Below are 27,129 nucleotides of genomic sequence, written 5' to 3' on the forward strand. Positions count from 1 at the left end.
TCTTTTCTGCTATACGTCTTATTTATCCTTTTGCACTTTTTTCCCCTGCTTGTATTATGAAAAATATGAATCAAATTCTTTACAAATGCAAGAGACACCGTAGGCTACAATAAATATTTCTACGTGTGAAACTTACACCGTTCCCAGGAGAGGGGCAAGAAGAGATATTTGTGAACTACGATTTCAGAGAAGCAAGCCAAACACTATCTATATGAAAACAAGTTCACTGCAAGAGGATCCTGCAAAAATCGTAGTTAAGAGATATAATTCTAAGGAGATAGCTGTGAGAATGCCATCTCCATTGAACGAAGAACCTGTGAAGATATCGCACAAGAAGTATGGGGATTTATTGTTAATGTGTGCTGGTTCATTACCTCACGCTTCATGGAGGGAAGCAATTTCGGAGCAAAACTACATGAAATGTAATTTTATCATTTTATGTTAGGGAAGCAAGTTATGCCAAAATTGAACATTTACAGTTGCGCAAGTTTCAACTATCAACCTTTGTATGCTACTGTTAACTTACTTTTCAAAACGAAATATCTTGTTTATTCTTGCGATGCAATATATTCAAGGATGATGACAAAGTGTGGTAAACACTGACACTGATAATAGTGAAGGTATATTTTTGTTTTCTCCATAATTCAAACGAATGAATTTGAATATACAGATTTAACAATGTTGTTAGTTTTTAACTGAAAAGAGCACTGCCTCCTCATTGAGGGTTAATGAATGATCCTTTTACTTGGCTCACAGCGGTGTTCCGAATTAATACGTGCATGTGAATGTTTGCATCTAATTAATGTCTTGTTAGGAAATGGTAACGTCACCGCCTTGTAATGAAGGGGTCCCGGGATCAGTCCCCGGTGGAGGCACATAGTGGTTCGGATCCCACTTTAAATTGTAATTCCAGTCCCAATTACCCTTACTGTGCATAAAGTGGACTCAAAACACCAAATCAATCAATCAATGTTGTTAGGAAAGTTTTAAAGCACTTTGTTCATTTTCCATTGAACTTTACTGGCATAAAAAACGTAATTTTTATACAAGATAAAACTAAAAATATTAAAAATAAAGGAATTTGTGCAAAATAAATATCGAGATGCTAGATGTGGTTGAATAGAAATATGAGTAGAGATTAAGAAAACAAATACGTTTACATATATTGTAGGAAGTAATTTAGGGAAAGAAAAGTTATGAAATTTGATCATGGTAGCCATGTAGCATGTTCACACTTACCTTCCTACAAATGATGTTTCTCGTGTTCAGTGACGACGATTGGGTTAAAAAGTGGGGGGGGACAACTGCCTCCTGTCGCCACCCCCTAATCGCCGCTACTGTTCCTGTTCATTGCGATTTGAAACTCTTGGAAACAGTTTCAATTTCTGACACAATTACCACACGAGCGAAATAAATCATCTATTATGCAAAACCCTAGGTTAAAGAAGCCTAGTCATGATTATTGTTTATTGATTTTGTGTTTTTAGTCCACTGCACAGTAAGGCTATTCGGGACTGGACCTACAGTTTAAAGTGGAATCCGAAACATTATGTGTCTCCATCGGGTATGGAACGGGCTAGTCATGAATCAAAGTTCTTTTTCATACTGTATGGAAGGAACGCGAAAAGGTTTTTTATTTATTCATTTGTTCGTCTTCTTAGATATTTATTATATCATATCATGATTGTGTTCTCCCACCTCGGAAAAAGTGCACTTTGGCTGTATATAGATATTGCAGTACTTCTAGCCACAGAAGTGTTAATTTGATCACCAAGGTTTATGTTTCAAGTTCTAAGTAAGGAATGTATTATCTGTCACCGTATTTTGTTGCGATTTTCGCTATCTTATTTGGTCAAGTAGTGTAAATCTAAAGGATAATAGTATGTGAGCCAACAACAATATTCATAAGATAAATACGCACAGAGTCAACACAAGAATATATTTTTATTGATGCATTCGTATTTTCCCCAAAACTTCTCAATACTTAATGAATCTGTTCAGGTGGGCAATCGGGTGGGCAGAGATTTTTTTGGATAGGCGCTTGCCCAACCGCGCCCACCCATCTCACCGTCCCTGGGCTGTAGCCTCTTCAGCTCCCATCTGCGTACGCCTATGACCGTGGTGTAAGGAAAGGAGAATTTATATATATTTTTTGTGACCTTATAACGCAAGTGTTTGAGCCCACCCAATGTTTTTGAAAAGTTGGCGCCCCTGAATGTCAATTGTCATGGATTTTATGAACTGTATTCCAGCTGGAGATGCCAGGTTTTTATCGCTTGGTGCATGTGCGTGGGGAAGGGTATAGAGTTGGAAGGTAATTTTTTCGAAAAACGATATTTTATGTCTGATGAATTTCATAAGTGTCATTAACGTTCGTTCCCCCCTCTCTCCTTTTATTTCGACAAAATGCATGCACGGGTCACTGACGCGTAATTGGCATGGATTGCATGACATTGGTTTTAACGGAAGCAATTTTCTTTGTTGATATCAGGTTTCTGAATAGTGTGGGGATGCCGGTGCAAAACGTTGTTTCACATCCGGTATTCTCCGTTCCCTGGATGTTGCAACGAACTTCACAGAAAGGGAGTGACAAATTACGGCGGAAGTTAGCTACTAGCCTATATAAGCGATGTGTGCCCTGAGGCAGGTCTCTTTTTGGTTGCGAATCAGTAGGTAATAGTGCATCACTAACATAAGCTGCCAGTGCCGCCATCAGGAAGCAGAGGTAAGTGCTGGCACATCCATCGGCTATTCCTCTTCATCTGTTGTTTAACCCCTCTAATCTGTTTACATTATCTTCTTATTACCCAAGTACTCCAACTGTCATGGTTGGCTAGGAGATTTAAATGGTGGAAGCTTGTCTCCCGGCTTCAAACCTTTTTTCTGTTGACCTTATTTACTTTACTTTTTCCTCACACCTCCCCCAGTTGACATGTCTATTTCCATTTGCCAGGTGGGCCTCCCGATCGCGTGGTGGTAACGTTGGTGCTTTGTAATCAAGGGGTCCCGGGTTCGATATCCGTTGGAGGCACATAGTGGTGGAGATCCTACCTTAAACTTTAGGTCCAGTCCCGATTAGCCTTACATAACATCAGGTAAGATAGAGGTAATGTTCCGCGTGCATGTGTCATGAAGGCATATTAAGGAATGTGGGAGTAGGGACCCACACATTCTCGATCTCGGTTGTTTTGGAAGTGATGTGATCATTACAATGCTCCAGCCGCCTTTATCCCCCAGGTTGGCCCCAGGTACCCATTGATTTCAATCTGAGTGAGTCCCATAATTGCTATATGCGAGGAGAAGGCCGACCCTACATCACCCACCCCGGGAATCGAACTTGCGTAGCCTGCGTGGCAGTCGGACACTGTAATCCAAGAAGACATTCATTAATCAAGGGTATCCTATTTGTTTGTCGGGTGGCAATCTAATCGTATTTCAACAGTAAAATAATACAATTCATGCAATATTTTACAAAATGGTTAACATAACCAGTAGGCCTACATTGTCTATACTAGTGACGCATAAGTCTCCCCTTGAAGCAAATAGGATCCGTAAAAGACTAAAAGGCCCATGTTTTAATGTAGCGTAGATAATATGTATCCATCATTATTTAATTTATTCGATTTTTCTTTCATAACACTTAACACAATGGTGGTGTTGAATTCTCGTTAGATTCTTGATACGTAAAAATCTTAAACACTGGAAACTAGAGAGAAACATTGTGAAGCACGATTTATAATCAGTTCTGCAGGGAGGCCAAAAGCTGTTGGTACGTATTAATTGTCTATTAACCGGAAAGGTCATTATCGAATGATCCTTATTTGATGTTGTACGAATCTTTTTTGGTTGGTTGGAGTTTCACCATATCATCCTTTTTCGGTTACTTATAGCTTTTGGTAGTGCGGAGGGGACACACTCTTGTGTAGCTCGTTATATGTGCAAATGCGACACAATGTATTAAAAATTTGCCCCCACTAGGATTAACTTTGCCCCCTCTACTAAGAATTCCTCGCTACGGGCCTGCATGCACACAGGTTAGTAGCACCGAAACAAGACCTGAATTAGCAAAAGATTAAGAAAAGCTGTTTGTCGTGATGTTCTCTGCATGCTGCAAAGTTTCGTCGGTGGTTCACGGGAAGTGTTTGTGCTGAAGGGGAGAATATCATAAATATTTCTTATTAAGTTGCATAGAGGGACATTTTGTACGCTCTTTACATTATGAATACTATGTTCCTTAATGACCGTGGTAAGATATCAGCCATAATAAGAAGCCTCCTTCACCTTACTCCACCCCACTAGTGCGAGGTCTCTGGGCGGTTATCGCCACCACTGAGCAGAAGCCTACAATATCTACAAAGCCCAAACATTATGGTTTTTATGCTGATATTGGTTTCTACCACAGAATGGTATAAGATTTATGAACAAAATTAGGAGAATCCAGTCCACAGCAGAAGAGTTGACAGAATTTTTTAGTAAAAAAAAAGGTTGTGCCTGAGGTATTTTAACAGACAACGTCTGCTACAGACACAGTGAAATGTAACTACAACAAGAAAATTAATATAATTTGAGAGATTTTCAATCATATTTACTTTACTGCAACTTTTTTCTACTTGTCATTTTCTTGAATTTATATAGACAGGGTGAGGCCCTATAACACCTACAACTTTCAGTGTGTAGGGGACATCAAGGCGAACAACTTTTCTTGGCAACTACTTGTATTTGCTCGTCCAATTCTTGTTTCAATACTGCAAGCCATCTTCTATCCTTAATGTATGCAATCCCATTGATAGCTTCGCCGTTTCAAATGACATTTTTTTACTGCAATAGAATGTTATGGAATCGATATCATGCCAACAATCAGGTTTATCACTTATCTTTTCTTTTACAATACATTTATCAAACACACGCCTGTGTTGCTTATCATATTTGATGCGTTTACATAATATAAATAATTCATATGATTTGAAATTGATATTTACACTCCACGATGACTTGTGTAACCCGTTTTAAACTCCCGCCTTCGAACCCAAGCCTGGGCATGCATGCTCTTTGTGATTGTCCGTCCCTTCATCAATTTCATATCAAGATATCATCATTCGTTCTCATCGTTGCGATTAGCTAGAAGTGGCAGAAAATCGAAAGTAACAAAAATCAAATATTCACTCCCTCTCTCTATCTCATGCATCACTATTACCAAAAGATAGATGTGGGAAACAAAAAACTGAGCAGTTCAAATTTCATGGCAGCACATCCAAACACATTAGTCACCTTTAATACAAGACCACTCAAAATGTCCCAACTGTTCTAGACAGGCCCGTACTGAAGAGGAAGGGAGTCATGCGGATCAAGTTCCCCCTCCCCCCCACCCTCAAGCTATGGAAAATTTTAATGCGGACATATAAAAACGTAGATACAATGTTGCTGATTTTTCAGATTTTACGAGAATTTCGATTTTTTCCTTGTACAAATGATCCTGTTGTTTCTGGAGAGAAGCATGGTTTGCAATATTTGGTAATTTTTGATTTACAGAGATTGATGCAAGGCATACCAGACGTTTAGTCGGAACTGTCCCGACTTCTTTCGTCTCTGCTCAGACGCTACTTGCTATAAAGAAAGGCTTTTGAGCAACTATAGACATTCTACTGGTTATGTAGAACATTCTGTTGAACACTGTATACATTTTGAAAATTGTTTTGATTTTGTATTGAGTCAAAAACATTTGTTTGACACTCGACAAATAGGAATCCCTTGATTTGAATGGTTCTTCAATTACACTAATGTTTGACATTAATTTTCTTAGAGAGGAATTTTGTATACTCTTTACATTATGGAACAAAGATTCCTCAATTACTGCAATACACAACCAACCATATATAAGGGGAAGGGAGGGGGCATCTTGCTTTCCACTCACACCGCAAGGTGGTATCTTCGCCATCAGTGAGCAGAAGGTGTGACATCAGAGTTTTCCTGCAAGCCATACTGCCAGCCATAGAATAGCTTATGATTAATGATTATAATGTAAATAGGTGAATCCACTTTACAGCATAAGAGTTGATAGATATATTGACAAAAAATTGCCTGATGTACTTTTAACAGATGCTGTTATTTTTCCAAAACACTAAAGAAACTAAGTGCAATATTATTTACGAGATTCTGTCAATCGGAATTTATTTTACTGCAACTTTTCTTCTTTTCTACTCGTAATTGTCTTGAGCATAAGTACACATGAGTATGACCGTACCACAATGACAACTTTCACAGTGTGTGTGTAGGACATGAAGGTTGAAGAAAATCGACGTTACAAGTCGTTGGAAATCACATTTTCTATCCTATATGTATGCAACCCACTTAATATTTTCTTGGTTGCCACTGGAATTTATTTTTACTTCTAAGATTCTAAAAATGAAAATATGCCATGGAAATAATATTATGTCTGTAGAGGCACTGCCAGGGTGAAGTCACTTATCTTAACCGGTCCCTTCAGATAATTCACTTCCACGGTTCCAACTGACCTGAAAATCCTGGTGTACCTGGAGAAGTCGTCATTGAAACAGCAAGAATTTTCTTTTAAAAAGCGTTCAGAACCTGGAAAAGTCAGGGGAATTAAATCTTTTTTGCTTGCCAGGATTGGTAACCAAAAATACATTTTGTATTTGTTCCTAACAACCTTCCTTTTGAGGTATTATGGCATATAAAAACCATTATTTTATTTTTAATATATTTTAAAAATGTTCAATAACATTGATTCATTAATTTGCAAAGTTGAAGTATAACTCTTATTTTGTAGTCTAGAAAGTTATTTAAGACTGACTGGAAAAGTCAGGAACTTTGATTTTGTAAAATCCACGCACATGTTGCTTATCACAGGTATAGAAAAAAATCCTGGGTACGGTTCATGGTTCTAGATACTGAAAATCGGAAAATCGATTCCCGAAATCTGGATGTGGAAGAGCAATTTTTCCCGATCCTGGTATGACATTACGGAATACAACACACCTTAATAAATCATCAAATCAATACGTGTCTTTGTTATGTTGCTAGAGAAATATTGGCTATAATTTTAAGGATTAGTGAGAATTCCAGGTAAGAATCTGTTTTATATTTTTCACATGGGGCAAAGCAGGATCTCAGGGGGCAGTTGAAACAGATGATAACTATATATTTGCATGCATACAGAAGTAGAACTTTACGCCCCCCCCCCCCGATGCACAGTTCCGTTGTCAGAAGACTATACAGTGAGACACGGTGCCCCATTCACATCAACGCTGTTTACAATGGTAAAGGAAATACAAAAAAATTGAACAAGAAAGCAGGTGAGTAAAATCCTTTTTTAATTTCAATGAGAACAAAAATTTATAGTCTATGCATTTGATTCAGGACGTCAGTTAATTTAAGCACCCCTCAAAAACATTGTCCAAAAAAGCTCTCGGGGTCCCATCTGGAGAGGAGATGAATGTACACAAACAAAAAAATATTGCAACAGTGATATGTGCGTCTATTCGGAGAACCTCAAAGTTCTTTTTTATGTCCATGGACAATACCGTACTGCAACTGTAGGGAAGAATAACGTCCACATGTAAAGTGTAAAGTGTTTTTTTTTTTAAAATTTACTTTTATAATATAACATCCATGCTCGATACTGTCTGTGCATTCGGGGTAGCGTCATACGTATAACACCTTCATTTTCCTAACGATCCATTTCCCTTTCTGTAAGAGGGGCATTTTAGATACGTACAGTCAGTGTCTGTCACTGTCTCTGTGCCCCTTTTGTTTTTAACTTCGCCACTGGACTATTAGAATTAGAATAATCTATTTTTTTTAGGTATATATAAGGGTGCTTAACAAGACGACTGCCACCATCTTCACTTGTATCAGATTTATAGTGAACGTATAGTTAAAAAAATCTTTTGTGCACTAATTCATACCCGTTGTGTGATATGTAAATATATTCTGCAATACTGAAAACACAGTTTACACAACATGTAAAAACTTATTGTTAATAACATGGAAACACACACTTGCCGAATCGGAAATTGCTTCACCTCGCATCACGAGACAACCGTATGAATGAAAAATTTGTTTAGCCACATGTAAAACCATTTTATCACACACAGGCAAAAGGGGTAAAAAGTAACATTTTTCTCTCCTTCCCTGGCTTTTAGCCATCTTCAAAAAGTATCGTCTAGTGTCCACGTGCCACGGAATCATCTAGATAGCAGACGAATCGTGACTAGCAAAAGTATTGAAATCAAAATGTGAATTATCCGTTATGGTCTCCCTCCCTTTTTCGTATGCACGTTGCATATCACGCTCGCTGACATTGAAATAAGCGGAAACGCACCGCTATGTTCACAAAAAAAGGACATCAATCCATTGCCATATTGTACAACTGTATAGGTCGAGCTTCATTACGTGGAAATAAGCTTCATCCATCTTATGCAGAGACTGCATTTTTACAGTTTTTTTGTAGCGGCATGTGCCTTCACCAGAAATCAAACACGAGTCTTCTTGATTACAAGACAGCACAGGATATAAGTAATAACTAAACAAACTAGGTCTTCCGTAATTTCTATCAGCACACAGAAGAGCAACACGCAGCATAAACGCGCATGTCGCCTGTCTCTCTCTCTGTGTGCATCTTTGAAGTTAATAAATTAACTTGGAGTTTTTCAAAGTCCACTTTTTAGCCACGGAGTGAAATGCACTATATGCTTACAGCAGGTATCGAAGTTTCTATAGATTACAATAATATACTAGAACCATGTACACTCACACGTGGGGTGTGGTGTGTGTGGTGTGCTGTCAGTTGGCATCGGATAGCTGAAAAGAAAAGTACCTTTATATCCGTTGATGCTCACGCAGTCCATTGTATTTTTTAGTGTTACTCAATTGACAACACATGCTAAACAAAACTACAAATTAACATGGAGGCGCTTACTCATCAATCTAAAATTTTGTACTCCACATTATTATTTTGCGGTAATAGGATAAGACCGTGCTCGAACCGAGGACCGGAAGGAGGATAATGCAGATGGGTGATAGGATAGTAAAAGTAAATGTTACATGAACTGATCAGATTATTTTCTCCTTGTCTCCGGCCATCATCGAACCTCTGCAAAATGAAGGTTAGTTTCTATGTCGAAAGGGAGCTCAAATTGCAAAATCTTCATTATCACGAGTTACAAAATAGGTATATAGGAGTGGGAGAAATGTGAAGTAGGTTGAGAAGTGGCATAACAGAAAGCGATAGATGACACCTAAGTATCAATATGCACAGCCTATATTTTTTTCATTTTCATAACTTAGAAAACAGGTATAAAATGGCAAATAGCTTTACGACTAGCAAAAATGAAGACTACAGCTAACATGCTATGTGCATCCTTCTGAAAACAGCTCGTAAAAAGAGCGTGAACTACGCCGAGGGGCCCCTATGGGACTCTCGAAAACAACGAGGGCCCCCGAAGCAGTGGCGGCTCGTGGTAAACCAAAGTGGAGGGGCGATAGGTCAGAAATTTGCTCTACTAGTAATGTGAGTTTAAATGATGAATTTCGTACATAACAGCCAACGTTATAAGAAATTGATATATTCGTGTTTACCGAATATCATGTTTGCACGTTTCAACCTATTATAATAAATTAAATAATTATTTAACAGTAATGCAAAGATTACGAAAGATCGAAGAAGAAATAGAATTCTAACAGATTAAGTCGTAGCATTTTTTAACTCAATAGAGGGGAAAATTCAGAAGAAGGGATATTAGTTTTTACACAGCTTGATAAGCACAATTATGAATATTTACTTGCATTGAACGTGAAAATTACTAGTAAAAAAGTGACACAGAAAACATTTCCTGACCAACATGATTAATTGATATGTGAAATAGGGCACCAAAATACTTAAATATCTCACGGGAAAGGTGATATCTGCGTTACCAGAATCTCAACCAATATACTAAATAAAAACTTCAAACTTACCAGAAATCTTTTTCAGACATGCTTGTAACTGAAATCCATCCTTCTGTCCTTCAAGCTGGCAAACTTGTTGATGACACGATTGTTAAAATCTGGAATATCCTGGGTGAACTTTCGCTCAATAGAAAGAGCTGTTAATCTGTCCTCAACCATTGTGTTTCGCAAAAATGTTTTTACACGATTCATAGTGGAGAAACATCTTTCGGCTTCTGATGTGGTCATGGGAATTGTTACGAGCACTTTCAGAAGGTTCATGCGTTCGCCAAATGTATCTTGGAGATTATTCTCGTTCATAAACGAGAAAAGGGCCAAGGCTCCCGAGATGTTACTAAATTCATTCCTTCGATATATTATGCTCAATTCTGTCTTCAGCCTTTTCTCATCCAAGGAAGGATAAGCACCGCATGCTGATTGCAGATACATATCAGGAAACGACACACGGTAGCTTGAGAACTTTTCTGGCAAGAATAAGTTTGCTGCAATAAGGTGACCTCTGAAGGAAAATCTATCGATCGCTTGGCTTATAATTACATCACAAACCTCCTTTGCCTCGGCGCTTCGATTGCGATTAGTAGTCCTCCTGCGCTTTATCGAAAACATAGCATCCTCACTCTCAGATTCCTCACCACTTTCCTCTCGAACTTTCGATACATGTTTGACAAAAGAGGTGATGTGCCTCTCGACAGAAGTTGGGTCTATTTCTCTTTTCTGTAGCTGATTGTATAATATGTCAGCATTTAGCATTATCTTGTGGAAAAGAGACAGCCAATAGTTAAACTCCCCGTCCTCCAACATTTTTTCCAGGCCTGCTGCTTGCTCCAGAGTAGAATCCAGTTTAATATGGTCTGCTGCTTGAATCGCTTCCATGCATTCGATCAGATCTTCCCTATGCTCGTAAACAGTGTTCACCAACCTTGCATGAAAATTCCACCTTGTCGTTGCAGGTCTTGGTAACCGCTTGCCTACTACTTCGTCCAAAACCGCGATTCTCTGGAACGAATTTGAGAAAAATGTTGCTATCCCTCGTAAACTAGCAAAAAATATTCGCACGTAGCGATTAACTGATGCAGCATTGGCCATAACTAAATTTAGCTGGTGGGCATAGCAGTGAACGTAAGCTGCATTACTGTAACGTTGCCGAATAATAGCCTGCACACCATTTGCGGACCCGTTCATTACCGATGCACCATCGAATGTCTGAGCAATTAGCTTGTGAGGTTCATTTGCAACATGCTGTTCTACCTTTTCAAGGATGCACTGAGCTAGAGAGCATGCATCGTGGAGAGCTGGATTTAAGTATTTCCAAAATCTCTCCACTGGTTTTCCATTTACAATATAACGGAAAATTGTTACCATTTGAAATGCGGACGAAACATCGGTCGTTTCGTCAGCTATTACCGCCAAAAAATCAGCCTTCTCGATTTCTTTTGAAATTTCCTCGTGGCATTCCTGTAGCATGCAGTCAAGCAATTCGTTCTGAACTGTTTTCGAAGTTCCCTTAAAAACATTTGCTTTCTCTAGGTGGCCTTTCATACTTTCGTCCAGTTCGCCACTGAAGTTCACAAGCCCGCGAAATATTCCTGGGTTCGAGGAGGAAACTGTTTCGTCATGACCCCTGAGAGCTAACTCGAATGCACCACAAAAACGGACGCAATTAATTATTATATTTAATACATATCTGTTCTTCGAAACTTTCTCGTTATGTTCATGAAGAGACTGACGGTATGCACTGTCCAACCGTGCTTGAATGTTCACTTTCCCCAGAAGAACAAAGTTGAGAACATTGTCCATGTGCGCATGCGAAGCTTCGTGCTTCTTGATTTTGTCACTCAAGTGATGTAGATCCTTCACCCCCACCTTGGACCATGCAATATCTCCACCAAACAGCACACACGGAAAACAAAAGAAAGCATTCTTCTTGTCACAACCGCACAACCAATCGCACTTTTCGTAAGTTTCAACGCGAAATTTCCGAGTGAACTCACGACCTCCCTTCTTGGACACTTGTTCTAGATTCAAATTCGGCCTAGGCCGGCCTAGGTTTTTTATGCTTATTTTTTCATCCAGACTTCTGGTAGAAAAACTTTGCACTAACAAGTTCTCCACACTGTTCATCGCGACAAACACTCAATTACAGCACACAACTACCGAAAAAGCTTTACTTCTCCATGGAAAACGAAAAAACAACAAGTGTCAATGCTATCGTCTTCCCATCTGGTCGTTTTATTGCCTCGGGGTTGCCAGACAATTTTGCCAACTTCTCAGAAATTTGTAGTTCAGACGTTCCTGTCGCGGTGAGTTTATATGACGAGTTTCTAATTTATTTAACAGCCGGCTTGAAAATAAATTTTGACAACTTTGTCACATTATCAGGATTTTTTTTGGAACGTGCTAATCAAAATATGTAATTAAATCTAAATGATGTACTCTACATCATTGCAATGCAAATGTACTTTCCACTAAACTCAGAAAACATACAACGCATATATGCGATAATTTTGCAAGTAACAAGAATCTGTAGCCGACTTCCGTGGCTAACATATCGCATTACAAAGCCACGGATCCTGTGTTCGAGTCCCGGCCTGGACATGGGTGTCTTTTGTGAGTGCCCCTCCATGAATTTCATTATATCATCACTCATCCTCATCGTCGTGATTACCGAAAAGTAGCAGAAAACGACTTTAAATAACAAAAATCAAGCAAGAGTCTGTACTTTTTCAGTTACCGATATTATCTTTCCTCATTGGAAATTGCGTTATTTATTGCTCTACTCTTATGTCATAAGTGAATAAGATTATCGAATGCAGAATGATTTTTATCAACGGTTGATAATTTTCTTTCTTATGTTAACTTCATTGCTTCTAGCAACTCATCATTGTTTACCGTTCTCCGGAGAGAGGATCAGTTTCGCCTAGGGGGTGGGTTTCGGACGACAAACGCTCCGTCCTCCCAGCCACAGATCCCGCGCGCGTTATTCCCCTAGTTCCCTTACATGTTACCCCTCGCGGCCGCGCTTGAGAATGCTCTACGCAGCTCTACGTCTCGTAAAGTGGGAGGACGCCGCCCCGCCAGATTTCTCTCGAAGTTCCGTATTCTCCCGCACGGTGGCGTTCAAACTTCGCAGTTGTCGCGGAAGAATGATTACAGAACCGACTAACCAACGATCTATGTGCAACGGAATATTTGCAATTCAGACAATGTAAGAGCTAATATATAAATGTTAATGTAATGTTTGTTCATTTGTTACACACGGCAGTGCGGCGTCCGTATCGTCCTTATGAGCGGCCGCCCCTGCCCCGAAGATTCACGGAACTGCAAAACAACCTCCACATGTCGTAAAAAAGAAAAGCTAAGAGAGAAAGGCCCATGAGGTTTAAACACATCGTGAAAGGATACTCCCAAACGGCCCCTGGGGCCGTCGAACAAGTTGTAAAAAGCTTCGAGAAAAAAGGGTCCCTGAGATTTAACCACATCGTGAAAATCTACGCCGAGGCCCAAAGGGCCCACGGACCCTCAAACACGTCGAAAAAGGGTATGAGAAAGGGCCCATGAGGTTTAAATACATCCTAAAAAATATGAGCCCTCAAAAATACATCGTAATAGGCTACGCCAAGGGCTCTTAGTACTAAGGATTATTTAGAATCCTGCTGATAGACGTACGTTATATACATAAATGCTTGCGGCATATGCTGTGTCTCTCCCCCCCAAAATATTCTAGATCCGCCCATATCTCTGTGTTCTATGATTGATACACAATACGTTACCTCTGTGTTCGAATATCGTACGAGGTTTACAGGTGCCTGAACATCGAACAAGCAACTGCTGCGAACAGAGATACGCATTTTTGGTGAAGTCCCATTTTATTTGTTTTGTGTTATGTTCATATTGTGGCGATAATGATGAGAGTCGTGCAATTTAGAATAAAAACATTTTAAAATGACGTGATCAACTATTGACTTTTTAGCTCTTGCCTAAAAATTATTTGGAGAGATTGACTTTAATTTGCCAATGCCCTGTATAACCACGTCTACCTGGTACTCAACGGCAATACTCTCTGCCAATCTTTTGAAAGAAAAAAAATGATACTTGGGAACGTACTCATTGAACATGTAACCATAATTTCAGGTAACTCGTGGATAGAATATGTCAAATTAATGTGAGTTGATAATATTTTTTTAAAACAATGATATAGCACATTATAAGAGAAATTAATTCCCCAAACATGCAATTAAAATGTGAATTTTTGAGATTACTATTCCCCACAGTGAATTATGAGCCAATAATAGCTTAGTACCTCTGGCGTTATTAATGCTGAAGTGATAATTTTCTTCCATTTGTTACAGTGGCAGACTAACAACCTTCTCTCGTCTAGGGCGGATGTCTCTTTTTATTTCTTTTCATATGTTCATTGAAGATTTCCTCCTAGCACCAGATGTCGGCGAGAAGGGGTAATCGCTATATTTTCCAGTGAAATGTGGTTTGGTGTCATTCGTCCTTCGATGACGATTTGTTCTATCGGTCTCGAGGGTGGTGGGGCATCATTTACTCCTCTTAATCAGGCCGTTGTCTCTAGAAGGTCCATTAACTTTCATTTTCTATTGAACTTATTATTAGAAAACGAGAAGTAAAGCAGTCTTGTGAAACGTAACGATAAATTCCTAAACAACTGAAGGTTCGTGAACACTTAAAACTAACAAAAAAATCAGATTAATTAACTAATCAGATAATTAATAATTAGTAATAACGTTTTGTAAATCAGAGCTCTTTAGATAAATTTCTTTCGACATCTAATCCTGAAAAAAAGATGATGTGTCGATGTCTATCTCCTTTTATGCCTGCCCCTGAATCTACACATCGTTTCATACAGTTTATTTCGTAATAATTTATTTTTCTTCATCATGTCTCCAATAAAATGAGCAAGGAGTCATCATAGACGAGCGCAGACTAATTTATTTGTGGGTGCTTTAAGGATAGGTTTAATTGGCTCCGTTACTTTGTAACCCCACATTTTTGTACCATCAAAACCTCATTTGTTAAATTTTGTACTATTTTTGTACTACTCAAAAATGCTAAAAATAATATTTGTACCACTCAATTTACCGTCGAAAAACAATAATCAATTTTGGGGTTACAGAGTAACGTCTCAACCTCATCATCAGTTTCCGCTAAGTTATCCACATCAAAATATTGTACTATTTATGTACCATTTTGTACCACTATTTAAAAATTTTGTACCCATCAGAAACAGCCAGAAAAAGGGCGGGAAAATTTGTACCTTACAACCATATATTTTTGTACCGTCTCGAGTTGCTTCAAATAATATTATGCTATTTTGTACTAATTTTTAAAATTAAACGTTATACACACTACTTTACAACAAGTGGATATCCGATTTTTATACCGTTCTTAAAAATCCCCCCCAAAATTTTGAAATTTGTATTTATTTCTTAGAGGCAGCAATTCACGGAAAAAAATGGACAAAATGTTATCTAATGTGTGAGGTTTTTGCCTGCTTAATATTTTAATAAAATCTCTAGAATGAGTACTTTCCAAAAAGCCCCTCTATTATTTTTGTACCGTTACGAAAAACCCGAAAATAATTTTCAAATTTTGGATTTTTCACATCAATGTACTAATTCATATGAATACATGGACAAAATATTATTATATTGGTGAGGTTCGGAGCTCCCCAGTACATTATAGATATGTACTTTGTATCAAGTCCCTTTCCAGTTTTCGTAAAGTCACGAAAAACCCGGGAAATATTTTATAAATTTCACCTTCCTCGCATAGACACGCACTTCACAAGAAAATATGAACAAAATATTAACGAATGTGTGAGGTCTATATCTGTTTAACGATTAAATAAATGTTCTAAATGAATACTTTCTATTAGGCCCCTTTTTCATTTTTGTACCGTCACGGAAAAACCCAAAATAATTCTCATATTTTGATTTTTTCACATCGATGAACAAATTCTATCGAACCCATGGACAAAATGTTATTATATTAGTGAGGGTTAGAGCTCTTTAATCCTCCAAAATAACGATATGGACTCGAACTTTGTATCATGTCCCTTTTTTATTTTTGTACCGTCACTGAACACCCGGGAAATATTTTTCTTATTCTTACTTCTTCGCTAAGGCACGAAGTTCAAAAGAAACTATAAACCAAATTCTATCGAATGTGTGAGGTTTGTATCTAACTATTCTGTAAATACAATTTTCTATGTGATTACGTTCTATTAAGCCCTTTTTAAATTTTTGTACCGTCACGGAAAACCCAGGAAATATTTTTGAATTCTTACTTAATCATTCAGACACGAAGTTCACAAGAAACTATGGACAAAATATTAAAAAGTGTGTTAGGTTTGTATCTAAGTAATCTCTAAATAAAATATTCTATATGATTACTTTCTACTAAGACCGTTTTTGACTTAAGTACCACCACGAAAAACCCGGGAAAATTTTTAGAATTCTTACTTCTTCGCTGAGACACGAAATTCACAAAAAAACTATAGACCAAATAGTATCTAGTCTCTGAGGTTTCTATCTAGGAAATCGTTTTATAAAGTCACCTATATAATTACTTTCAATTAAACACGCTTTCGATATTTGTACAGGCACGAAAAATCCGGGAAAGAATTTTTAAATTTTACTTCTTTGCAGAGAAACGAAATTCACAAGAAATTCTAAACCAAATATTATCAAGAGTGTGAGGTTTGAATCTAAGTAATCTCTAAATAAAATATTCTATGTGATAACTTTCTATTAAGCCTATTTTTGATTTTTGTACCGTCGCGGAAAACCCGGGAATAATTTTTCAATTTTTACTTCTTCTCTGAGACACGAAGATCACAAGAAATTATAAACAAAATTTTATCGAATGTGTGAGGCTTGTATCTAAGTAATTTTTAAACAAGTTCTCCTATATAATTACTTTAAATTGAGCCCGTTTTATATTTTTGTACCGTCACGAAATATCCGGGAAATATTTTATTAATTCTTATTTCTTCGCTAAGACATAAAATTCACAAAAAAATTATAAACCAAATATTATCGGGTGTGTGAGGTTTGTATCTAAGTAATCTCTAAATAAAATATGCTATGTGATAATTTTCTACTATGCACGTTTTTTTTATTTTTGTACCGTCACGAAAAATCTAAAAAATATTTTCAAATTCTTACTTCTTTGCTGATACAGGAAATTCCCATGAAACTATGGACCAAATATTATCGAGTGTGTGAGGTTTGTATTTAAGTATTCTTTATATAAAGTCATCTACATAATTACTTTGTATTAAACATGTTTTTGATTTTTGTACCGTCACGAAAAACCCGGGAATAATTTTTGAATTCTTACTTCTTCGCTGAGACACGAGGTTCAAAAGAAATTATAGACCACATTTTATCGAATGTGTGAGGTTTGTATCTAAGTAATTTTTATATAAAGTCATCTATATAATTACTTTCAATTGAGCCCGTTTTATATTTTTGTACCATCACGAAAAATGCGGGAAATATTTTATGAATTCCTACTTCTTCGCCAAGACACGAAATTCACAAGAAAATTTGAACCAAATATTATCAACTGTGTAAGGTTTGTATCTAAGTAATCTCTAAATAAAATATTCTATATGATTACCATCTATTAAGAACGTTTTTGACTTAAGTATCAACACGGAAAACCGGGAATGATTTTTTAAATCTTAATTCTTCGATGACACATGCAATACACAAGTAACTATAGACCAAATATTATAGAGTCTCTAAGGTTTGTATCTTTCTAAAATTTTTATAAAGTCATCTATATAAATACTTTGTATTAAGCCTGTTTCTGATTTTTGTACCGTTACGAAATATGCGGGAATGATTTTTTAAATCCTACAACTTCCCTGAGACACGAAATTCACACGAAATTCTAAACCAAATATTATCGAGTGTGTGAGGTTTGTAACTAAGTAATCTTTAAATAAAATATCCTAACTTATAACTTTCTATTGAGCAGGTTCTCGATTTTTGTACCGTCGTGGAAAACCCAGGAATAGTTTCTGAATTCTTACTTCTTCGCTGAGACACGAACATCACAAGAAATTATAGACCAAATTTTATCGAATGTGTAAGGTTTGTATCTAAGTAATTTTTATATAAAGTCATCTAAATATTTACTCTCAATTGAGCCCGTTTTTTGTTTTTGTACCGTCACGAGAAAAACCCGGAAATATTTTTTAATACTGATTTTCTTAACACAAGAAGTACAAAAGAAACTATGGATCAAATATTATCGACTGTGTGAGGTTTGTATTTAAGTAATCTTTTTATAATGTCATCTATACAATTACTTTCTATTAATTCTGTTTATTATGTTTGTACCGTCTCAAAAAATCGGGGAAAGATTTTCAAATCCTTACTTCTTTGCTGCGACATGAAATAAACAAGAAACTGTAGACCAAATATTATCGAGTGTGTGAGGTTTGTATATATCTAATATTTATATAAAGTCATCTATGTAAATACTTTCTATTAAGCCCGTTTTTGATTTTTGTACCATCACGAATATCCGGGAAAGATTTTTTAAATCTTACTTCTTCGCTGAGACACGAAATTCACAAGAAATTCTAAACCAAATATTATCGAGTGTGTGAGGATTGTACCTAAGTATTCTGTAAATAAAATAATCTATGTGATACCTTTCTATTAAGTCCGTTTTTGATTTTTGTAGCGTCGCGGAAAACCCGGGAATAATTTTTGAATTCTTACTTCCTCGCTGAGACACGAATTTCACAAGAAATTATTGACCAAATTTTATCCAGTGTGTGAGGTTTGTATTTATCTAATATTTATATAAAATCATCTATGAAAATACTTTCTATTAAGCTCCTTTTTGATTTTTGTACCGTCACAAAAAATCCGGGAAAGATTTTCTAATCCTTACTTCTTTGCTGCGACATGAAATTAACCAGAAACTTTGGACCAAATATTATCGAGTGTGTGAGGTTTGTGTCTATCTAATATTTATATATAGTCATCTATGTAAATACTTTCTATTAACCTCCTTTTTGATTTTTGTACCGTCATTAAAAATCAGGAAAATATTTTATTAATCTTACTTCTTTGCTGAGACACGAATTTCACAAGAAACTATGGACCAAAAATTATCTAGTGTTTGAGGTTTGTATCAAAGTAATTTTTTACAAAGTCATCTGTATAATTACTTTCTAATAAGCCTCTTTTTGTTTTTTTTACCGTCACTGAAAATCCTTACTTTTCTGCTGAGCCATGAAATACACAAGAAACTGTAGACCAAATTTAGCGAGTGTGTGAGGTTTGTACATATCTAATATTTATATAAAGTCATCTATGTAAATACTATCTATTATGCCCGTTTTTATTTTTGTACCGTCACGAGAATACGGGAAAGTTTTTTTTAAATCTTACTTCTTCGCTGAGACACGAAATTCACAAGAAATTCTAAACCAAATTTTATCGAGTGTGTGAGGTTTGTATCTAATTATTCTGTAAATAAAATAATCTATGTGATACCTTTCTATTAAGTCCATTTTCAATTTTTGTAGCGTCACGTAAAACCCGGGAATAATTCTTGAATTCTTACTTCTTCGCTGAGACACGAATTTCACAAGAAATTCGAAACCAAATATTATCGAGTGTGTGGGGCTTGTACCTAAGTATTATGCCTGTATCTATTATGCCCGTTTTTATTTTTGTACCGTCACGAGAATACGGGAAAGTTTTTTTTAAATCTTACTTCTTCGCTGAGACACGAAATTCACAAGAAATTCTAAACCAAATTTTATCGAGTGTGTGAGGTTTGTATCTAATTATTCTGTAAATAAAATAATCTATGTGATACCTTTCTATTAAGTCCGTTTTTGATTTTTGTAGCGTCGCGAAAAACCCGGGAATAATTTTTGAATTCTTACTTCTTTGCTGAGACACGAATTTCACAAAAAATTGTTGACTAAATTTTATCGAGTGAGTGAGGCTTGTATCTATCTAATATTTATATAAAATCATCTATGTAAATACTTTCTATTAAGCCCGTTTTTGATTTTTGTACCGTCACGAAAAATCAGGGAAATATTTTATTTATCTTCCTTCTTTGATGAGACACGAAGTTCACAAGAAACTATGGACCAAATATTATCGTGTGTGTGAGGTTTGAATGAAAGTAATTTTAATTCAAAATCATCTACATAATTACTTTCGAATAAGCCTGTTTTTGATTTTTGTACCGTCACAAAAAATCCGGGAAACGTTTTCTAATCCTTACTTTTCTGCTGCGACATGAAATAAACCAGAAACTTTGGACCAAATATTATCGAGTGTGTGAGGTTTGTGTCTATCTAATATTTATATAATGTCATCTATGTAAATACTTTCTATTAAGCTCCTTTTTGATTTTTGTATCGTCACGAAAAATCAGGAAAATATTTTATTAATCTTACTTCTTTACTGAGACACGAATATCACAAGAAACTATGGACCCAATATTATCTAGTGTTTTAGGTTTGTATCTAATTATTCTGTAAATAAAATAATCTATGTGATACCTTTCTATTAAGTCCGTTTTCAATTTTTGTAACGTCGCGGAAAAACCCGGGAATAATTCTTGAATTCTAAATTCTTCGCTGAGACACGAATTTCACAAGAAATTATTGACCAAATTTTATCGAGTGTGTGAGGTTTGTGTCTATTTAATATTTATATAAAGTCATCTATGTAAATACTTTCTATTAAGCCCGTTTTTGATTTTTGTACCGTCACGGAAATCCGTGAAAAATATTTTAAATCTTTCTTCTTCGGTGAGACACGAAATTCACAACAAATTCAAAACCAAATATTATCGAGTGAGTGAGGTTTGTAACTAAGTATTCTGTAAATAAAATATCCTATCTGATACCTTTCTATTAAGTCCGTTTTTGATTTTTGTAGCGTCGCGGAAAACCCAGGAATAATTTTTGAATTCTTACTTCTTCGCAGAGACAAGAATTTCACAAAAAAATTGTTGACCAAATTTTATCGAGTGTGTGAGGTTTGTATCTATCTAATATTTATATAAGATCATCTATGTAAATACTTTCTATTAAGCCCGTTTTTTATTTTTGTACCGTCACGAAAAATCAGGGAAATATTTTATTTATCTTACTTCTTTGCTGCGACATGAAATACACCTGAAACTTTGGACCAAATATTATCGAGTGTGTGAGGTTTGTATCAAAGTAATTCTTATACAAAATTATCTATATAATTACATTCTAATAAGCCTGTTTTTGATTTTTGTACCATCACTGAAAATCCGGGAGAGATTTTTTCAATCTTACTTCTTTGCTGCGACATGAAATACACAAGAAACTGTACACCAAATATTATCGTGTGTGTGAGGTTTGTATATATCTAATATTAATATAAAGTCATCTACGTTATTTAAAATCTTACTTCTTCGCTGAGACACAAAATTCACAAGAAATTCTAAACCAAATATTATCGAGTGTGTGAGGTTTGTATCTAATTATTCTGTAAATAAAATATTCTATGTGATTACTTTCTATTAAGTCCGATTTTAATTTTGGTAGAGTCTGCGGAAAACCCGGGAATAATTTTGGAAATCTTATTTCTTAGCTGAGACACGAATTTCGCAAGAAATTATGGACCAAATTTTATCGAGTGTGTGAGGTTTGTATATATCGAATAACTATATAAAGTCATCTATGTAAATACTTTCTATTAAGCCCGTTTTTAATTTTTGTACCGTCACGGAATATCCGGGAAATATTTTATTAATATTCCTTCTTTGAAGAGACACGAAGTTCACAAGAAACTATGGACCAAATATTATCGTGTGTGTGAGGTTTGAATCAAAGTAACTTTAATTGAAAATCATCTATATAATTACTTTCGAATAAGCCTGTTTTTGATTTTTGTACCGTCACAAAAATCCGGGAAAGATTTTCCAATCCTTACTTCTTTGCTGCGACATGAAATACACCAGAAACTTTGGACCAAATATTATCCAGTGTGTGAGATTTGTGTCTATCAAATATTTGTATGGAGTCATCTATGTAAATACTTTCTATTAAGCTCCTTTTTGATTTTTGTACCGTCATTAAAAATCAGGAAAATATTTTATTAATCTTACTTCTTTGTTGAGACACGAATTTCACAAGAAACTATGGACCAAATATTATCTAGTGTTTGAGGTTTGTATCAAAGTAATTTTTTACAAAGTCATCTATATAATTACTTTCTAATAAGCCTCTTTTTGATTTTCTTACCGTCACTAAAAATCCGGGAAAGATTTTCTAATCCTTACTTTTCTGCTGAGCCATGAAATAGACAAGAAATTGTAGACCAAAGTTTATCGAGTGTGTGAAGTTTGTATATATCTAATATTTATATATAGTCATCTATGTAAATACTATCTATTATGCCCGTTTTTGATTTTTGTACCGTCACGAGAATACGGGAAAGTTTTTTTTTTTCAAATCTTACTTCTTCGCTGAGACACGAAATTCACAAGAAATTCTAAACCAAATATTATCGAGTGTGTGAGGTTTGTATCTAATTATTCTGTAAATAAAATATTCTATGTGATTACTTTCTATTAAGTCCGTTTTTAATTTTGGTAGAGTCTGCGGAAAACCCTGGAAAAATTTTTGAAAACTTACTTCTTCGCTGAGACACGAATTTCACAAGAAATTATAGACCAAATTTTATCGAGTGTGTGAGGTTTGTATATATCGAATATCAATATAAAGTCATCTATGTAAATACTTTCTATTAAGCCCGTTTTTAATTTTTGTACCGTCACGAAAAATCCGGGAAATATTTTATTAATCTTCCTTCTTTGATGAGACACGAAGTTCACAAGAAACTATGGACCAAATATTATCGTGTGTGTGAGGTTTGAATGAAAGCAATTTTAATTCAAAATCATCTATATAATTACTTTAGAATAAGCCTGTTTTTATTTTTGTACCGTCACAAAAAATTCGGGAAAGATTTTCTAATCCTTACTTCTTTGCTGCGACATGAAATACACCAGAAACTTTGGACCAAATAATATCGAGTGTGTGAGATTTGTGACTATCAAATATTTGTATAGAGTCACCTATGTAAATTCTTTCTATTAAGCCCGTTTTTTATTTTTGTACCGTCACGGAAATCCGGGAAGATATTTTAAATCTTACTTCTTCGCAGAGACACGAAATTCACAAGAAATTCAAAACCAAATATGATCGAGTGTGTGAGGTTTGTACCTAAGTATTCTGTAAATAAAATATCCTATCTGATAGCTATTTATAAAGTCCGTTTTTTGTTTTTGTAGCCTCGCGGAAAACCCGGGACTAATTTTTGAATTCTTACTACTTCGCTGAGACACGAATTTCACAAAAAATTGTTGACTAAATTTTATCGAGTGTGTGAGGTTTGTATCTATCTAATATTTATATAAGATCATCCATGTAAATACTTTCTATTAACCCCATTTTTGATTTTTGTACCGTCACGAAAAATCAGGGAAATATTTTATTAATCTTATTCTTCTTCGCTGAGACACGAAGTTCACAAGAAACTATGGACCAAATATTATCGAGTGTGTGAGGTTTGTGTCTAAGTAATTTTCATACAAAGTCATCTATATAATTACTTTCTAATAGGCCTGTTTTTCATTTTTGTACCATCACTGAAAATCCGGGAGAGATTTTTTCAATCTTACTTCTTTGCTGCGACATGAAATACACAAGAAACCATATTGTCGTGACGGTACAAAAATAAAAAACGGGCTTAATAGATAGTATTTACATAGATGACATTATATAAATATTAGATGTATACAAACTTCACACACTCGATAATATTTGGTCTACAGTTTCTTGTGTATTTCATGTCGCAGCAAAGAAGTAAGATTGAAAAAAATTCTCCCGGATTTTCAGTGATGGTACTAAAATCAAAAACAGGCCTATTAGAAAGTAATTATATAGATGACTTTGTATAAAAATTACTTAGACACAAACCTCACACAGTGGATAATATTTGGTCCATAGTTTCTTGTGAACTTCGTGTCTCAGCGAAGAAGTAAGATTGAAAAAATCTCTCAAGGATTTTCAGTAATGGTACAAAAATAAAAAACAAGCTTAATAGAAAGTTTTTACATAGGTGACTTTATATAGGTAGATATTAGATGGTTACAAACGTCACACACTTGATAAAATTTGGTCTACTGTTTCTTGTGTATTTCATGGCTCAGCAGAAAAGTAAGGATTAGAAAATCTTTCCCGGATTCTTTGTGACCGTACAGAAATCAAAAACAGGCTTATTAGAAAGTAATTAGGTAGATGGCTTTGTAAAGAAATTACTTTGATACAAAATTCAAACGCACGATAATATTAGGTCCAAAGTTTCTTGTGAAATTCGTGTCTCAGAAAAGAAGTAAGATTAATAAAATATTTCCCTGATTTTTCGTGACGGTACAAAAATCAAAAAAGGGCTTAATAGAAAGAATTTACATAGATGATCTCATATAAATATTAGATAGATACAAACCTCACACACTCGATAAAATTTGGTCAACAATGTTTTGTGAAATTCGTGTCTCAGCGAAGAAGTAAGAATTCAAAAATTAGTCCCGGGTTTTCCGCGAGGCTACAAAAATAAAAAAACGGACTTAATAGAAAGGTATCAGATAGGATATTTTATTTACAGAATACTTAGGTACAAACCTCACACACTCGATAATATTTGGTTTTGAATTTCTTGTGAATTTCTTATCTCTGCGAAGAAGTAAGATTTAAAATATCTTTCCCGGATTTCCGTGACGGTACAAAAATCAAAAATGGCCTTAATAGAAAGTTTTACATACATGACTTTATATAAATATTAGATAGACACAAACCTCACACACTCGATAATATTTGGTCCAAAGTTTCTTGTGTATTTCATGTCGCAGCAAAGAAGTAAGGATTAGAAAATCTTTCCCGGATTTTTTGTGACGGTACAAAAATCAAAAGCAGGCCTATTAGAAAGTAATTATATAGATGATTTTGTATAAAATTTCTTTGATACAAACCTCACACACTCGATAATATTTGGTCCATAGTTTTTTGTGAACTTCGTGTCTCAGAAAAGAAGGAAGATTAATAAAATATTTCTCTGATTTTTCGTGACGGTACAAAAATCAAAAACGGGCTTAATAGAAAGTATTTACATAGATGATTTTATATAAATATTAGATAGATACACACCTAACACACTCGATAAAATTTGGTCAATAATTTCTTGTGAAATTCGTGTCTCAGCGAAGAAGTAAGAATTCAAGAATTATTACCGGGTTTTCCGCGACGCCACAAAAATCGAAAACGGACTTAATAGAAAGGTATCACATAGATTATTTTATTTACAGAATAATTAGATACAAACCTCAGACACTCGATAATATTTGGTCCATAGTTTTTTGTGAACTTCGTGTCTCAGAAAAGAAGGAAGATTAATAAAATATTTCCCTGATTTTTCGTGACGGTACAAAAATCAAAAACGGGCTTAATAGAAAGTATTTACATAGATGATTTTATATAAATATTAGATAGATACACACCTCACGCACTCGATAAAATTTGGTCAATAATGTCTTGTGAAATTCGTGTCTCAGCGAAGAAGTAAGAATTCAAGAATTATTCCCGGGTTTTCCGCGGCGCTACAAAAATCGAAAACGGACTTTATAGAAAGGTATCACATAGATTATTTTATTTACAGAATAATTAGATACAAACCTCACACACTCGATAAAATTTGGTCTACAGTTTCTTGTGTATTTCATGGCTCAACAGAAAAGTAAGGATTAGAAAATCTTTCCCGGATTTTTTGTGACGGTAAAAAATCAAAAACAGGCTTATTAGAAAGTATTTATATAGATGACTTTTTTAAAAAAATACTTTCTTACACACCTCAAACTCTAGATAATATTTGGTCCATAGTTTCTTGTGAAATTCGTGTCTCAGCAAAGAAGTAAGATTAATAAAATATTTTCCTGATTTTTCGTGACGGTACAAAAATCAAAAAGGAGCTTAATAGAAAGTATTTTCATAGATGATTTTATATAAATATTAGATAAATACAAACCTCACACACTCGATAAAATTTGGTCAATTATTTCTTGTGAAATTCGTGTCTCAGCGAAGAAGTAAGAATTCAAGAATCATTCCAGTTTTTTCCGCGACGCTACAAAAATAAGAAACGGACTTAATAGAAAGGTATCACATAGATTATTTTATTTACAGAATACTTAGGAACAATCCTCACACACTCGATAATATTTGGTTTAGAATTTCTTATGAATTTCGTTTCTCAGCGAAGAAGTAAGATTTAAAAAATCTTTCCCGGATTTTCGTGACGGTACAAAAATCAAAAACGGGCTTAATAGAAAGTATTTACGTAGATGACTTTATATAAATATTAGATATATACAAACCTCACACACTCGATAATATTTGGTCTAAAGTTTCTTTTTTATTTCTTGTCGCAGCAAAGAAGTAAGGTTTAGAAAATCTTTCCCGGATTTTTTGTGACGGTACAAAAATCAAAAACATGTTTATTAGAAAGTAATTATATAGATGATTTCGTATAAAAATTATTTTGATACAAACCTCACACAGTGGATAATATTTGGTCCATAGTTTCTTGTTAACTTCGTGTCTCAGCAAAGAAGGAAAATTAATAAAATATTTCCCGGATTTTTCTTGACGGTAAAAAAATTAAAAACGGGCTTAATAGAAAGTATTTACATAGATGACTTTATATAAATATTAGATAGATACAAACCTCACACACAAGATAAAATTTGGTATATAATTTCTTGCGAAATTCGTGTCTCATCGAAAAAGTAAGATTTCAAAAAATATTCCCGGGTTTTCCGTACGCTACAAAAATAAAAAACGGAGTTAATAGAAAGTTATCACATAGAATATTGTATTTACAGAATACTTAGATACAAACCTCACACACTCGATAATATTTGGTTTACAATTTCTTTTGAATTTCGTGTCTAGCGAAGAAGTAAAATTTTAAAAATCTTTTCCCGATTTTCGTGACGGTACAAAAAAAAACGGTCTTAATAGATAGTATTTACTTAGATGACTTTATATAA

General features: G+C 35.1%; 2 protein-coding genes across 2 annotated transcripts in view; one reads left to right on the forward strand and one right to left on the reverse strand.

Annotated features, from left to right (window-relative positions):
• The first annotated feature begins 2,654 nt into the window (after window positions 1-2,654).
• LOC146004780 (uncharacterized) overlaps window positions 2,655-27,129 on the forward strand; it is a 122,315-nt gene continuing 97,840 nt past the window's right edge. Inside the window, exon 1 of the mRNA XM_083143799.1 lies at window positions 2,655-2,725. The gene's annotated coding sequence lies outside the window, so the exon portion shown is untranslated. The remainder of the gene's footprint in view (window positions 2,726-27,129) is intronic.
• On the reverse strand, window positions 8,803-11,328 carry LOC146004901 (zinc finger MYM-type protein 1-like). The gene is made up of 2 exons (XM_083143929.1): window positions 10,513-11,328; window positions 8,803-8,820 (listed from the first exon to the last, which is right to left on the reverse strand). The coding sequence occupies exons 1-2, from the start codon at window positions 11,326-11,328 to the stop codon at window positions 8,803-8,805; spliced, it is 834 nt and encodes a 277-aa protein (XP_083000055.1).

Source organism: Lepisma saccharinum, chromosome 22 (genome assembly GCF_977018435.1).
Source record: "Lepisma saccharinum chromosome 22, izLepSacc3.1, whole genome shotgun sequence".
Lineage (NCBI taxonomy): Eukaryota > Metazoa > Arthropoda > Insecta > Zygentoma > Lepismatidae > Lepisma > Lepisma saccharinum.